The 16680-nt window shown below is 33.0% G+C and overlaps 2 protein-coding genes across 3 annotated transcripts; both read right to left on the reverse strand.

Annotated features, from left to right (window-relative positions):
* Positions 1 to 2475: 2475 nt before the first annotated feature.
* Positions 2476 to 7530, reverse strand: LOC108219683 (probable methyltransferase PMT28). Its single transcript, XM_017393180.2, has 8 exons — positions 6441 to 7530; positions 6187 to 6336; positions 5626 to 5896; positions 5438 to 5530; positions 4757 to 4931; positions 3571 to 3813; positions 3160 to 3354; positions 2476 to 2988 (listed from the first exon to the last, which is right to left on the reverse strand). The coding sequence occupies exons 1-8, from the start codon at positions 7347 to 7349 to the stop codon at positions 2790 to 2792; spliced, it is 2235 nt and encodes a 744-aa protein (XP_017248669.1). The 5' UTR covers positions 7350 to 7530; the 3' UTR covers positions 2476 to 2789.
* A 1150-nt stretch (positions 7531 to 8680) lies between these two features.
* On the reverse strand, positions 8681 to 15874 carry LOC108224049 (DUF21 domain-containing protein At1g47330). 2 transcript variants are annotated; one of them, XM_017398595.2, is made up of 12 exons: positions 15396 to 15874; positions 14771 to 14847; positions 14606 to 14689; positions 14378 to 14491; positions 13962 to 14048; positions 13636 to 13775; positions 13463 to 13550; positions 12333 to 12406; positions 11638 to 11759; positions 10154 to 10377; positions 9868 to 9914; positions 8681 to 9046 (listed from the first exon to the last, which is right to left on the reverse strand). In XM_017398595.2, the coding sequence occupies exons 1-12, from the start codon at positions 15571 to 15573 to the stop codon at positions 8965 to 8967; spliced, it is 1317 nt and encodes a 438-aa protein (XP_017254084.1). In that variant the 5' UTR covers positions 15574 to 15874; the 3' UTR covers positions 8681 to 8964. The 2 variants fall into 2 exon arrangements, 1 of the variants encoding a protein (XP_017254084.1); XR_010292208.1 differs by lacking the exon at positions 8681 to 9046 and having other exon boundaries at positions 9867 to 9914; positions 10154 to 10331; positions 15396 to 15713.
* Positions 15875 to 16680: the final 806 nt, after the last annotated feature.

Raw genomic sequence — 16680 nt, forward strand, 5'->3', positions numbered from 1 at the left:
AAAAAATTATATAACTGCGTCGTGAATAGATTTTAAATTTGTCCAAAACTAACGAATTTGTTTAATTTGAAATAAAGAGAGTATTTAGGAGTACAATTGGGTGCCCCGGGATGTTTTGCTCGACTTATTTCATAAATCTAAGGAGCTTGAGTATTAATTTCATATTTAAATATTATTTTTAAAATTAAGTATTTAAAAAATATTTAATATTTTTTAATATACTCATAAAAATAAGTATTTATCTAGAAAAAGGTAAACATTTACGTACACATTTATTTTCGAAAAATAAGGGAGCTTAAGCATCGAGCACGGTTGGTGTCAACTTTGGTTTTTCAATTTTTCTTGCCAATTGTGATTTGAGAGTTTGTTTGAATGTATTGTTGCTGACAATGCCAGCCTTTATGCCCCTACGGATGCCAACTTGGTGCTTCACGATCACGGGTACTGCCAAGTGCGAACTCATCATCTATTGTTACCAGACTTCTTTCAACTTGGGGGTTGCATGGGATGGGAGCTAATAATTTATTAATTTTGAAGGATGTTTTTAGATTTTAAATTTAACAACTGGACAAATTCATTTTTATAAAATTTTCTAGAAAAATCGAAAATTCAAAGATCACACAAACAAATATCACTAAATTAAGATAAAAAAATAAAATCGGACCTAGGCCGTCTAAAAGAAAATCAATTTACACTATGAAGAAGAATCGAAATATAAAGGTATAAAACAACTGAGTTGTATAAAATTATAAAATCCTTCAAGAATGATGTCAAAAAAAAAGAGGTAACAAATTTGTAATATTCAAAATGAAAACTGCAGGAACAAAATCAAGTATTGATATTATGACATTTGAGTCTTTGAAATAACAGAATGTGAACAAGTAATGCATAGCGGAAAAAGATCTTCCTGAAATGATATTATTTGTAAAGTTTTAATACAAACTCCATCTACTATGAATTTTTAAAATATAAAATAACAACTGAAATTTACGTACAAAATTATACAAATGATAGATTTTAGTATACTTATAAACAAAATTTTGAAAAACTCAAAAAACAAAAATTGTAAATAACTAAAAGACCTCTCCGTTGACTAAAATCATAATATTGTGATTACAAATGAATCATATATGAATTTCATAAGAATTATGAATTTAGATTAAGAGAGAAAATAAAAAAAGAAATTTTTTGTTATAATTTTCTTGTTGGGCAATTTTTTAGCATTTGTTTTTCTAAATCCCCTCTTCTTACCCAAAACTAAAAATACACATAAAAAATTGCTATAAAATTTTGTCAAAATTTGTTATTTCTTCATCCACCGTTTTTTCTCCGGCTTTCTTTAACTAAAAAAATTTAAGAACGGAATATTAACATTGAGATTGATTATTGAAGTAGAAAACGCTTTTCATATTAAAGAAATTATTCCCTCACTCATCCTCTATAAATATAGCTTCCTCCCATATTTTACAAAAAATATATTTATGGTGACAAGTATAATTTGAAATTTATGTAATGCAATAGTGTTTTTATATTTGTAAGTCACTTTTTTTGTGTGACTAAACAAGAAATGCCACCTGCATAATTCGAATTCTCGTTCATTCAAAAGCAATGCCCGTCTCTGTCTTTTGCGACAGAAATTTCAAAACCCGTTCATAAAAAAAAACTTATATGTAAAATTTAAATGAATGTCTATAGTAGGGTCATATATTATTATTAATAATGTAAATTGAATTTAAATACCATTTATATTTAGAAACATATTCAAAAATGACATATCATCCACAAATTAAGATTTGTGGATAACATTCATCTTATAAATTTTGTGCTCTCTTTGTACTGTTAAGACGGGTGATTCATCTGATAGACTGATACATTTAATGAAATCCATTTTCAAAATGAAGTACTCCCTCCGTTTCAAAATACATGTGTATTTTTGAAATAAAATTTGTTTCAAAATATTTGTCAATTTCAACTTTTAATGTAAATTTATATTTCCAAAATCGACTCTCCATCACATATTTCAAATTGGGTTTGTCCAGTGTGTGCCCATGGGCACACATTATACACTAAAATTGATGGTTTTGGTGGATTTTGATTGGTGGACTTATGTAAATGCAGGGAGACCATCTTTATTTATGATTAGGTGACCAATAAATGCACCAAACTCATAGGAGTTAGTGCTTATTGTGTACTCATGGACAAACCATAGAAAAACCGTTTCAAATTTTATATTTCCAAAATCAACCATATACCACATATTAGGTTTAATTAATGAATTAATACACCCTCTTTTTTCTCAAAATCCACTTTTGTTAAATTATGTGATTTTTTGAAAGTAGACATGTAATTTGAAACGGAGGTAGAAACAACAAAAATCTGTTCGATTTGTTGTAATCAAAATCGAAATCTGCACTCCCCAGATTGACACGCTACCTGATGTCGAATACAGGACATTTGCGATTTTAATAAGAAAGCTGCAAAAATAAAGCAAATATATTTTTTTATAATAAGTAACCTTTGCATCATTGAGGGAATTTTTATGTGCCAAATCATATAATGCTCATACAATGCAGTGTATTCTCTGCAATCTAACAACAACAAAATTTCAATATACAAAAAACTAAGATAGCTAGTATTGTTCATGTCAAGAATGATGAAAAAAATGACTTGTATGCCTCAAAAAAGACAAAACTAAGCTGTCTCCTTCTAAATACTCTAATTCTTTAAGGTGGAGAGAATATACCGTAATTTGAAGATCAGGAGATGCAAACGAACTCAACAACATGATTTCAAGGACGCCACAAGGTTTTTTGGGCGCAGAGTAAACCTTCCTTTCCCTGCGCGAAAGTCATACGGATTTCATAGTGCATACTTCTGAATATACCCTCTAGTGGTTCTAGTATTTCCATCTTGTCACGTATAATTGCCCAACCGTCGGGTCTAAGAATCCGATCCATCTCGACTACTATTCCCACAGGCTGCTTACACCTGCAAAATCGTATGGCTGTGCTTAGAAATCAGATATTTTGATTCTTGGCTCCTCCGTCAAAATATGGTTTATATTTTAACACATGAATAACAAGCATTCTAATTTTGTAGGAAATGAGATGGAAATGATATAAATTAGGAAGGCGTAATAATGAAGATGGTCCGACCTACCTATCCTTAAGTCGAGAAAAGAGATGATCTGCATGCAAAAGGTCATATGATCTTGGATATGTAGTGAACGACTCACACCAATCATGATAGACACCAACCAGCCCCCGTTCAAAGATTATTGGAAGTGTATCTGGTGCATTTACAGGGACCACGTTCATTACCCAAACCTTCTGCTGTGAAAGAGCCGCTGCAAATCTATATAAAATATAGAAGGCATCAGTCCTCTTTTGTTTTTTTGCGGCAGTTGCAAAAACTATTTATAGCAAATAAGGATGGTAAAGAACAGAAGAAGTAAGAAGTGAAGTTGCAGTGAAGCATTACGTAATTTATTTTTCTTTTTTAAACATTTCCACCAAATTTTTATCAAGTACAATGAGAGCTTATCTGCAATTAGAAATTTAGTTGGCATACCCTCCATAAATGGCCTTCATGTCCATTACATTTCTGATTTTTGACCAGTCAATACCCATTCCGATTAAATAGGACTTGGTAACAATAGATCTCCAGTGATCACTGTCAGCAATTAATTTCTCCTTGTTGTTTATCCACTCAGGAAAAGTCATAAGCCTTCTAGGCCATTCATCAGGCCACTCAGTCCCGCGTTGTTCAATTGCAGTTGGAATGGCATGTAAACAGTTCTTCATTGGGACATACCTGTAGAGCAATTAGCTATAGTTAACAACAGTGCTGTGGAATGATTTTTTTCGAACTCCGTGTACGACGGATCTTTTCGTGAAACTAATTGGTACATGAACTAAAGATGGATTATACTGCTGTAAGAATCCTGAATATAAGATCTTGGCAGACAAAGACAGGGGATATATTTCATACAAGCCCCACCACCAGTATTCAGCTTGACCCGATCACTAGTCACTACATACTGTAATATAAAGAAAGTTTTGTCAAGTCTGGTAAAGTTGAGTTTAATACTGGAATGCCTGAAGAAGACTTTGTGTTTTATAATTACCAGAGTATGCAATTTACTAATGCTAATTTGGACTGAGCTTGTAGGTTGACAGACAATATTAACGTGTACAATTAACCGTTCATTCTTCATATAGTTTTCCTCACTTCTTAGACCAAAAAAATATTAAGTAGAGATTCACTATAGGAATTGATAAATGAGCTCCATATATTACTAATAAATTGCAAATGACATGTACAGTACATAATTACCCATGATAAGAATAAAATCAATTAACCTTATTATAGAAAATTCATCGGTAGTTCACATAATTAAAATGTCTAAAATAAAATTTGGAGCTTAAATAGTGAAAACACGAGTTTATTTATACGAGGCCAATCACTTGCTGTATTCACTGATGACTTATGTAGCTTCCGATGAGGAGATAGGCCCTCAGCCCAGGAAGGTAGAGTGGCTGAGTGACAAAAAAGTCGCATGCCTGTCACAGAGGATTTTTTCTATATCTCTAGATCAACTTTCACTTGATGATTTATCCAATTATGTGTTCTTTACTTGTTTAACTTAACGAACACAAAGGGTAGTAGAGGTATCTGACTATATCCAATAACCAACAAATAAAGAATCCACAAAGGATATGATGCTAAAAAGAAAGGCAGGCAGATGTCTACTTACCAGGCAGCATCAGGGTTTTCATTTTCTTTGCACATCGGAGGAACTTTCTTCCTTCTCAGTTCATAAATATCATTCGATTCAGGCTTCTGATATATTTTAACACCAATATCGCTGACTTCATCGCTCCTATGTGCCAAGATATTCCAGCAAATACTTGCAGTAAGCTTGGACATAGCTGGACGAGTTAAAAATGTGTGTTATAATAAGAAAACTAGGTGTGTGGATAATGATGCACTGCTAAACTTAAATGGGAAGTTTCCTGCCAAAAGTTAAGGTTAACTGATGTTAAACAGGACATAATGCCAAAATTGAACAGCTTGCTCTTCTAATTTGTCTCTAACAATATACCCATGATGTCCTTTTAGAACCAGGCGTGTGTTCGTTCTGTGTAACAAAGTGTATGATAAAGTTCTAAATAATAGTATTTGATTTAACAAAATAGCTCCGAGATATGAGAGTTGAATATGATTCAGATTGATTAAAGATTAAAAGTTGATGAATATTATACACAGAAATGCATAATAACTATGAAAGCCAATTAAATATGCAAATATAATGACACGATATCTACTCTTTTAAAGCAGGCTGTTGGCCAGATATTGCTGATTTAAACTAGGGTCACTGTATAGTTGATGGGAAATATATTACATTGTTACTTATATAGAAATGTGCACTGCCAACCTTCTTCGGCTTCGATACTGTCCTGTTTACTCGACAAAATGAAGTACCCCCCTGGTCTCAAAATTCTGTTCATTTCCAGAAGGTGTCTTCCACCTGAAAGTTTATAAAATTATGAGCCTCCTAACAAATAGATGACAATGTAGAAAACGATGAATAATAAAAATTAAGGTATCCTCCGCAGCACAAACCATTAGAATGCCATGGTATAAGGCATTCCCCGCAATGAATCACATCAAAAACACCACTGGAGAATGGAAGCCTCCGAGATCCGAAGGAACTAATTACAGCAGGAAAACCACGCTCAAGAGCAACTTGTGCCAGGTCAACTAGATCATCTTTCACACCTAGTGCAAGTGCAAGCACATCCTTGTCAAGTAGAGAACTCGCCAAGCCTGAATCAGTACATCCAATGTCCAAAACTGTACGAATGTTTTTCCCCCATTCAATATCCGGTACCATCTAATAAGATTTAAGAAGCAGTCAAATAAACCAATACCAGTCTTTCTTTTCTTTTTAGTAGGTACAAACAAATTTTGATTAATTTTATTTGGAATAGCATCAACTGATTTGACTGCCAATTTATTGTTCAATTTTTTTACATATTGCTCAAGTTTTTGGAGTATGAAGTCTGATACAACAAGTTTAGCCGCCCCATGAGAAAATGGCTAAAGACTATGTCCCATAGTCCCATACATACAAAGTGACAAACCTTAAATGGAAATAAGTACATGAATAGATAAAAATTTTACCTCTTCAATGAATTCAAGATAGTGCGAGATTCCACCTTTGAGTTGAGACTCATTCTGCGGAAAAGTGAGATATTCACCAGATTCTACCACCCAGCTTTGCTTCTTAACAAATGCAGCTAGTTTCGGATGTGCCACATTCTTATACAGGATCTGGAAATATTATGGCACTACCATAAGAAACAATCTATTAATGCTCACCTATTTGACTATACCTAAAGCTAATGTCAAAACCTTTAACAAATATATACACATACCTTCAGTTTGCTTTCAGGCCAGCTAACCGGAATCCCATACCCCTCATGAGGAAGAGGAACTAAACACGTTGGAGGCAGTTTGGGACAACTCCTCTCATGATGCCGATAACTCTTTAACCTTCCTGTAGCCTTCTCAATGTCAATGCAAGGAATGTAATTATGCTTACTCCTACTACTACATAATTTCCAATTATATTTTTCCTTTGGATCAAACAACGGACCCAATTTCTTCTTAACCTTCTTTTCACCCTCCAATTCACTGCTCTCATCTTCTTCATTCACAACAACTTTTGCTTCTCCCTCTGAATCCAAAACAGCATTCACATCATCATCCCCCTGAACTTCCCCATTCACTTTCCCCTCTTCCTCCTCACTTTCTTTCCTCACCTCCTCATTCTCGGGTTCATCCGAAACCTTATGTTCCTCTTCTTCCTCGTTACCATTTTCACTTTCCTTACTACTATCTTTTTCAACTTTCACATCCCCTTCCTTCACTTCTTTACTATCTACCTTAACCAATGGCTCAGACCCATTAATTCTTTTCCTAACATCCTTCTCTAAATCAGATTCAGTGTTATCTTTTTTAAATTCATGAATCTGGGGTTTACCACGATTCTGATTTGAAGAAATGGGCTGAGAAATTTCACCAAAAGTACTTCTTTGATCAGTCACTGAAGTATAAGAAGATGAAAAAGCAGACCATACTAAAATAAAACACAAGCCCAATACAGCTACTGCACTAGTCTTTATACAAACCCCATTAAACCTCTTTGCTTGCCTACCAAATCTTGCAACTATAGCCATTCCCAACAAAAAAAAATCCAATCTTGATTTTAAAAAGAAATAAAAATTCAATCTTGATTTCAAAATAAGATAAAAATTCAATCTTTTTATACCATAGTTAAGCATCAACTTCAGAGATCTATAAGCACATACAAGACAAATAACAAAGAAACAACAACATAAATGTCTGTGTGTGTTAAGTGAAGTTATGTTGAAGTAAAATGATGTAAGAAAATAAGAGCAAGAATCATAAGCATTCACCTAGTTGGAGAAGTCATTATTAGCTTACTGAAGAATGTAAGAAAATGGCAGGGAGAATAAAAGGGTAGAATGGGATTTATGATATTCCACTTGGGTTTTTGGTAATTTTAAATGGCATGATGGCATCTTACATGTCCGACATTTTTTTTATATGAGACGAAGTTTGTTCTCTCCGTTTATGGAAAAAATTTATATTAATTTTTTAAAAATATTTTAGTAATTTATTGGTTATATTTTAATCTGACTAAAATATTTGATTTATCAAAAAAATTCATGATAGATTCTTCACGATCAACCTACTAATTTTGATTCCTGACATCTGCGGCCATGATGAGCATCAAGGAAATTGTTATATTATTATTTCAATAATTTTTTAAAATAAAATTAATAATATTTCAATTTGATTTTATATAAATATGAACACATGTGATATATTTTCTTTTTCTAAATATGCGAGATGTTCTGTATTTCAGTTAAAAGAATTATGAAAAATTGAGTGTCCTGTCAAGGACCATTCCTTCTGTCAATTTTTTTTGTTAGTTTCTATTTTAAGTAATAATAAAGAAGGTAAGAAAAAACAAACAGCATGTGTATATCATATTTATGATATAACGTGAACAGAAAAGAGAAAACTGGTGGGACTGTGACTCATGAGACCAACCAAACTTTATTGGGCCTCGTATAAGCTTACTTTCTATATTACTAATTACTTTATGGGTAAACTATTTTCTCTTTTACAGGCCCAACAAAGATTTGAGTCTTTTCAGAAAGCGGTAGTATTTACTTTGGTAAAGTAATGTATTTATTAATTTCAATCACTTTATAAAGGCTTATTTTGAACATATAGATCATCATGCTTATAACTTGCAGAGTTGTGGCAAGTTAGAGGGTATGATAATTTCATAGTTTATAATGTCTGCCCGAATAATTATACTATAAATTTCTTAAAATATAATAATAAAAATAAATTTGATGAACTATTTACTTGAATGGATGAAATTGAATTCTACTTGAGAAAATCAAAAAATTAAAATAACTCATTCACTTTTTTAGCTTCTGACAAACATGGGCTAGCAAATTAGCAAAGCATATTAGCATATATGGTTATTGACTTGTATCAAGAACCCAAATACTCTTTTTATATGATCTTTAACTAATCGATGTGAGATGTTACACATTAGCTACCTAAAATTGAATACAAGAACACAAGAGGCAAATTAAATTCTGCAACCACGGCAAAGAGTTTCAGGAGTCTGTTGTTTTAGTACATCAATATACATATAGCATATATCCGCAGTAATAAGTTTATATAGACACTAGTATTAGGCACAACATCTAGTTAAGGCTATATCGTTTTTTCCTTACTCTACGCGTAACTGAATCTTTTTCCCGAAAACTACAGTAGCAATGAAAGACTAGTAAAGTGGATGAACAATTTTCCTTTGGAGATTGAACTGTGTTTTTTTCTTCTTGTTGTGCTTTACTGGTGAGTGGAAGTTGGGGAATCCCGCTCCAGGTTTTCAGAATCTTGTTCTTGTGTAGCATGCATGTTCACTTTTATCCTGCACCCAAAGTATAAACATTTACGTTCACATGTATTTTATGTCCTGCTATGTAATTTTCGTGCATTAATCCTGGTTTAACAGATCTAGACCCTAAATGAATTTATGTTGACCGAAAGTTTGCAAAGTTTACACTTTGATCATCCTATTTTGCACAAGACAAAACCATGATGCAGTATGGAGTGGCCATTTCACTGATAATTGAAGAATACCCAATATTTTTAGGGATATTCTCCGTGGTACCACTGTACAATTGGCTTTTATTAATGCTACCATCACATTTTTGACTTTTATATGTGGTAACCCTATACGTTTGGTTTTTTCACATATAATACCCTCACGTTATGTAAAACATAAAAGAATTGATTTTAGATTGTAAAACAAATTGTATATTTAAAATCTTTACAAAATAAAATTACATGAAATACACCTTTGAATCATGTTAAGCAGAGTTAAAATAAGTGAGATATAATCAAACTTTGATAATTTATATCTCACTCAGTTTGACTCTGGTTTCGATTTATGAGAGTCTATTTCATGTATATTTTTTAAAAAGATTTCAGATTTACATATTTTTTACAATCAAAAATCAAATCTGTTACATTTTACCTAACATAAGTGTATTATATGTGAAAAACCAAATGTACAGTGTTATCATGGATAGAAACAAAAAATGTGAAGCCAATTGTACGGTGGTAGCATAGAGAATATCCCTATTTTTTAAGTCTGCAAAAAAGAAATATATCTACCGGTCCTACAAAAATTTAGATCCATATAAATTTGCTCAAAGCCACACAAAATTGCATGTAAAAAGTTACTACCTGTTATGAATGTTTACGTATTCATCCGTTTCATCAAGTATCTCCTCCTGTCAAACAAAAAAATAAGATGTTATATCAAGAGGTAAAAATTAGTATTAGTGTAGAGAAGAGTTCTGATATTAAGGATTGAAGGAGTATATTAGTGTACACAACCAACTCAATTTCCACATATCTTCATTGTTAGTGCATTTCCATATTCTCAATTTTTGTTGAATTAATCTGTGGGTGAAAGCTAGAAGCCAACAATTTGGAAAATATTTTTATGCTTAACCAGTTAAGTAATTACCTGAAGAAGCTCCTCAATGACATCCTCCATGCTTATTACACCAACTACAACTTCATTGGGCGGAAACTCTGGAATGGGAGTATTTTCTATATCAAGAATACAAAACGAGCAACCTCTATGTCTTTTTTTAAAGGCAGGAGCAGCAACAGGACTCTTCTTATTCTCATTGCCATCGGTCCTGTCAGCGACATGAGAGCGTGTTTTGCTAGTCATATTTTGTGTAGCTGCGTTATAACCACAAATCCAGAACGAGAACACAAAGATTACATAACTAGAATATCCAGAAAAACTTAACATTAGTGGATAGTTATCCAATCAGCAGCAGTCAACATAAATGTATAGACATAATTAAGCACTCATCTCTTTGAACTCTAATGGCTACTTCTATAAGAAAATAATATAATGAAAAACAGTTGATGTAATACCCTTTCCCATAAAAAGGATACTTACAAGTAAAAAAGATAATTTAAGTAATATGAACGGATTTTGTTATGTGTGTATTCATTATTCATATAAAAGAAGTGATGAAGCCAGAGAGTGTAGATGAAGGTGTGAAATACCTCATACCAGGGGACAAAGTGCTTATAATTGAAGAGATTTATCTCTGAAGTTAAAGTTTTTCCAACCAAAGAGAGTTCTCTCAGCAAGCACTGTCCCCAGGTATGAGTTCTGTTACACCTCACTTACACTCTCTAGCTTCAGGACTTCTATTTTTTGTAGTGGCTCATCATCAACTTCATCTACTGCCAATGAGACACCATGCTTCTCATGCCATAGCGGCTTTACAAAGAATGTTCTGACCAGCCACACTAGACATCGTCCCAAGTGTTAGTGTATAATGGCTAAAATTCATTTTTGAGTCTCTTTGTAAATGGAGGATGATAGTACAAGTATATCACATGCATCTACATAATGCATGTATATATCTATATAAGAACCAAATTTTTCGCCAAATGCACGCGGAAACCACTAGAACAGTTGCACACTTAAAACGTAGGTGAATATATATGCGTGTTACTTTCCTCTGTTTCCAAATACGTTACTTTCCTATATGCGTTACTTTCCTGCGTTTCCACATACGTTACTTTTCTATATGTGTTACTTTCCTACGTTTTTACATACGTTACTTTTCTCTATGCGTTACTTTCCTACGTTTTTACATACGTTACTTTTCTATATGCGTTACTTTCTTATGTTTCCACTTTCCACATATGTTACTTTTCTATATGCGTTACTTTCCTCTGTTTCCGTTACTTTTCTATATCCTCTACTTTTCTATATGTGTCATGAACACACAGAAAGTTTCATGTGTTATTTTCTATATACGTAATACACCCATAATTTTATTTATTCTATACTATAATATTATTATTACACTTGCAGGAAGTTGTGGAGTTAGAGAGGGACTGATGAATAACTTGGTGGAAAATTGGATGTTAGACAAGTTTTGTAACAAGACTTGGCCAAAGCAGAACATTATTTACCGTCATTCGTTTTCTTTGTAAACTCTTTCGTCGCATTTAAAGATTTATATACAACAGCAATGTGGCTGTGACCTTTCTGGAATTCGTTGAGAATATCATATAGAGGCATGTCTTCTGAAACCCTGGGCGAACACAAAATAAAAATTATTAGCTTGCTAATGGCACAAAAAATTACTTAGAAATCCTAACGAGAATCAACTCAGAGAAAAAAGAGAGGATAAAGGATAATTTAAAAAGGTAAACCACCATCACAGTATAACACTGATTCTTCAAGTTAACCCTTATTTATCTCTCCACTAAAATGATTATAGTTACGCAACTGTAAGTGGGGAAGAAATGAGTCACTAAACCCCAATATAAGGAACAAAATAAATGTACCCAACTTCATGGTATTTAGTTGATTGGAATGTACTGATGTATTTCTTTCAAAGAAAATACGTACATACCTAGGGTTCTTTAAAACTGACTCCAGTGACCCGCTTTTCATAGACAAACTTGGGATTTAAGATGGCTCAATAATAAGAAGAAAGTTTGTCACGAAATTGATAGATATAGAATCCATCAGAGTAATGATGTCTGATAATGCAGATAAACAAGACAGAGGTTTATCACTTTATCCTAATCATGGGAAAGCTTCTTTTGAATTTATAACCACCTCGATTCAATAAATAATAGCAAAGCCATCTTATCCATACCTAGGAACTTTTCTAATCATCATTTTTCTGAGAGGAACTGCATCAACTGGGTCAACTGTTAAGAGATTTTTTACCTGCAGAATGGTTATATAGGTGAGAACTATTGCTTCAGAAGATCAAGAATGAGTGGCTGGAAAACAAAGTACAATAATTTAGTTGACATGACAAAGGAAGGCTAAGAATTTGTTGAGAAGTGAAAAAAGAACAACAGATAATGCAAAGTAATAAGTCTTTAGAGCTTTTTGCCCCATAACCTTGTACAAAGCAAATATGAAAGACTATGGAATTTCTCATCAAGGCAAAAAGAACAGTCTCTTCCTCATTGAAAGAACAACACAGTCAACCAATAAGGCTCCATACTCCCCATAGAAAAGCAAAAACACGAATTTACCAAAGAGAATCATTGTTGCTACATTTTGAAATGATTGATATCGATGATAGCAAAAATAAAGACTTACTATTGACTGCAGACTCTTATCTGAAGGTCACAGTTTTCATGAAGAAAGAATCACTTCAAGCACAAAATCAAACATTTACATTTCTACTGCAGCTAAACACTGCGGCACACACTGACAAATTGACCCCAGTTTGATTGGTAGATCAATGGCAATGGATAAGAATGAAGCTAATCAAAATACACAGTACAGATTTTAGAACACCATTACTAACACAAATGACTTGTCAACATTAAACACTTGACAAAAATGAATCATATTGAACATGATGAAGCAAAGAGATTGCCTGAAATTAACCCAAGGCAGAAGTGATAGGATTAACTTTAATATCAGCTACTTAAATTATGGGTGCTGATTAATGAAAGACACATGTAACCTACTCAATAATAAATTCCACATGCCCAGAGCATACACCAAAATCCAAAAGACTCAACTGTCTGGTATAGTGTTACCATAAATTTCAATTTACAGGAAAACTGTATATTGCTTGTGCCTGTAGCCAAAGTATTTAACGCCATTCAGTGTCATTTTATCAAGCATACTTCTAACACGCTTCCACTTAGATATGACAAACATGCGGATCATGTCCCGCATAAGCAATGGCAGACACATCATTCATCGGTTTTGAGCTTTAGGTTTTGTGTAAATAAGATATAGGTACACTTCAGAAATTACCAGAATAATTCCGACAATATTCGTAGGCTTCCCACAATAAACAGGAACTCGACTGTGACCCATTGTCATTATGGCATTCAAGGTCTCCCTGTAAGAGAGGGAAATGGAGAAAAGAGTCAAGCATAACACAGGTGCAAGCAGTATAGAGAGTTAGAAGTGAGACATGACCCTACAAAGAAAGAGTTCCATCCAGATCAATGGAAAATGCCTTTGAAATAGGCGTCATGGCATCTTTGGCCGTCTTTTCAGTTAACTCAAGTGCTCCAGCAATTATAGTTGTCTCGTCATGTGTCAAGTCCCCTCCTTTACCAGCCTATAAAGATAGTACAAAAAGATTTTAAATAGGTAGCGTGAGATAGAGAGAGATAGATCTTGCAATCTTGCTTGTACAAAAGGTTGAAGGCTCAAATAGAATTTCTGGTATTTGGCAGATTCAACTTAAGAATTTTGACTATATAATAGAGATGGGTTACACCTAAAGTGGATTTGGACAAAGTACCTCATTTCCGTGGAAGTCCACAAATGTCTTTAGCTCTGCTCTACGCAGAAGCGCAGCATGTCCTTTACCCAACATCCAATCCAAAACCTAGACATAATTCAATGCTAAAGATGTATATCAAACACAGTAAAAGAACTAAACACAGTATAGAACAATTTTGGCATTCAATTCATCACCAGTATAAGGGGAAAAGAAAGGCAGAAATTTTGTTCAGGGAAGTTGTGTCTAGTCATCATGTACTATGATTTTTGCAGGCACAAAAATTTATATAGTTCCAGTAAAAAATGTTATTTAACAATTTACAATAATATAAACAAAAAGAATAACTCACTCTATATTTTCACATTAATTAGGTGCAGTTGGAAATTGGAATGAAGACTGGTAGGAGACATATATGTTAAGATTATTAACTACACCTTACTGATTGGGTAGGCAATTGGGAAGAACAACCATAGAAGGAGCTGGACCAAAGGTGCCACTGCTGCTCCAACAGTTAATCCATAACGGGTACAGATTGCTTGAGGCATAATCTGTTAGTGAATATTGAATACCACAAATCAAAAGATCTAAAAGGAAATGAAAACAATGTGTATCTAAACAGACTCGTAAAAAATGGCTTCTTGATGTATTATAGAGATATTCACCTCGGCAAACAAAAGGATAAGTGTCACTGAAAGCAAAATCGCTGCCCATGGAGGTAGAAGCTTGTCCAGGAATATGGGAAGAGACTGCATGACAAAAAAGAGTTAATTGTTTTTATGGCTAGAAACAGTGGCATTATCAAATAAGCAATCAGAAGCTCGTCTAACCTCCATTGCTAACGAATTTCCAATCAAAAGTGTGCAAAGCAATAGGTGCTGATTCTTTACCACCGGGTATATTTTAGCTGTCACAAGAAAAACAGTTCACGATTTTCATCAACTATCATCCTTTGAATCGTACCATTATATGAAATACGAAATGCAAACTCCGTAACATTATTCATAAATCATAAGTAAAGCTTAACAAGGTAAAAATCCACAAGCTCAAGTTCCCATTTTCATTTCAACATTTTTGTTCATACGGGTAAAGCCGTAAAGGTCAATTGAATAAATGCAAATACTGATCCTCAATCTCTCATTACAAATAGAACATAAATATACACCGGACTGCAACTCTACAAGTCTGCAATGCTGCTGATAAACTCCAACATCCACAGTACAGATTCTTAACATCACAATTCTTCACACACAATATAACAGTACAAGTATTCAATACAAAAAAACACAACCAAGCTCTTAAATTTAGGCATAATCCAAAACTTTCACCATGTTCTCATCTTTTGATCATAACAACACAAACCCAAATCAAGAAACAACACAAACCCAAATCAAGAAACAACCCAAACCAAAACCCAACAAATTTCTCAAGAAATCAACAGGAGATGATACTCACCAGCATGCTTACGATCTTGAGGCCGCCCAGACTTGATAAGAACCTCAAGGTCCACAAGACCAAGAGACATAAGGCCAAGAGTAAGGCCAGCCATAAGCCCAGCAAACAAAACCAAACCCAAACTTGCAAACACATACAACACAAACTCTGTTCCACAACAGGGTATATCAGCTCCCATCTCTTCAATTCTTCAAAAATCTTGATGTTTTGAAGAGTTTTTGTATATGGGGTTTTGTTATATTGTCTGTATCTATAATAATTATGGATATATATGTGTTTTTCTTGATTACATGAGGGAAGAAAGTACAACAAGTGTAGTTTCATTAAATAGCAAATTGAGTGACAACATGGTAGTGGAAGAACAAAAAGATTCTAAACTTGATTTGGGTCCGCTGATTTATTATTCTTGTAATAATCTAAGACTGATTAAGTAGCTTAATCTAATCATGTTTTGGAAGCCATTAAGGGACGGTTTTGGCTACAAACATTAACCTGTACCTAACTTTTAACTATAAATAGAATTATTTTTGTGTATTTTTAACTTTAAATCTCAGAAAAAAGATAGAAGTCATATATTGCAAAAATGAATATGGGATTTGTTTATATTGTTATAATCATTATGGAGAAAAATTTTTAGATAGAAATGTCAATTTTTTCGGGTGTTTTTCCCTTTTATATATAACAATTATTAAATCAACACATATAAACAAGTTGATAAATTGCGTATTTCTTTAAAAATAATTTAAATTAGGCTGTAAACATAAATTTGAGAGTTATTTGTCAAGGTTTGACTAGTAAAAAATATCATTAAAAAAAAATTCAAGTGAATCTTCTTGAGAAATGATTACATGCAAAAAGCTATTAGTAGTATAAGTTAACCACTAGTAATAAATTCGAGTATGAAACTTATAATTTACTTATTTTATTTTCAAATAATGGATTCTTGCTTGGACATTTTTATAAATTTCAATTATAATAAAAAATTGTGAATTAAATATCAATTTAATATTTTTGAAAATAAAATTTCAAATATAAAAATTCTAGCTAACCTATCCTTTGTCAAAATTAAAACTCAATAATTTCAAAACATAACAATATTTAAATAATTTTATCAATATTTTGCCACTAAAAATGGACCCATAATCACCTCCTCATTCTTATTACATGAATCACAAAGTTGCAAACACATGGAGAAAGTACTAACAATAAACCATTCTCACTAACTAGCTTCACTAACCACAAATCCACATAATTCTGCTGATCAAATATTACACATCACACTTAA

Source organism: Daucus carota, chromosome 5 (assembly GCF_001625215.2).
Source record: "Daucus carota subsp. sativus chromosome 5, DH1 v3.0, whole genome shotgun sequence".
Classification (NCBI taxonomy): Eukaryota; Viridiplantae; Streptophyta; class Magnoliopsida; order Apiales; family Apiaceae; genus Daucus; species Daucus carota.

Bases quoted from the DNA above. Each gene is read 5' to 3' on its own strand.
- LOC108219683 (XM_017393180.2), bottom strand. From the start codon at position 7,349: ATGCTTAACTATGGTATAAAAAGATTGAATTTTTATCTTATTTTGAAA. The intron at 3,355-3,570 runs GTATGCCAACTA...TATTTTATATAG, and splicing joins ATGAAGGCCATTTATGGAGG to ATTTGCAGCGGCTCTTTCAC. The intron at 2,989-3,159 runs GTAGGTCGGACC...ACGATTTTGCAG, and splicing joins TTTTCTCGACTTAAGGATAG to GTGTAAGCAGCCTGTGGGAA.
- LOC108224049 (XM_017398595.2), bottom strand. From the start codon at position 15,573: ATGGGAGCTGATATACCCTGTTGTGGAACAGAGTTTGTGTTGTATGTG. The intron at 14,690-14,770 runs GTTAGACGAGCT...TTTGTCATGCAG, and splicing joins GAAATTCGTTAGCAATGGAG to TCTCTTCCCATATTCCTGGA. The intron at 14,049-14,377 runs GTGTAGTTAATA...AATTATGTCTAG, and splicing joins TTGCCTACCCAATCAGTAAG to GTTTTGGATTGGATGTTGGG.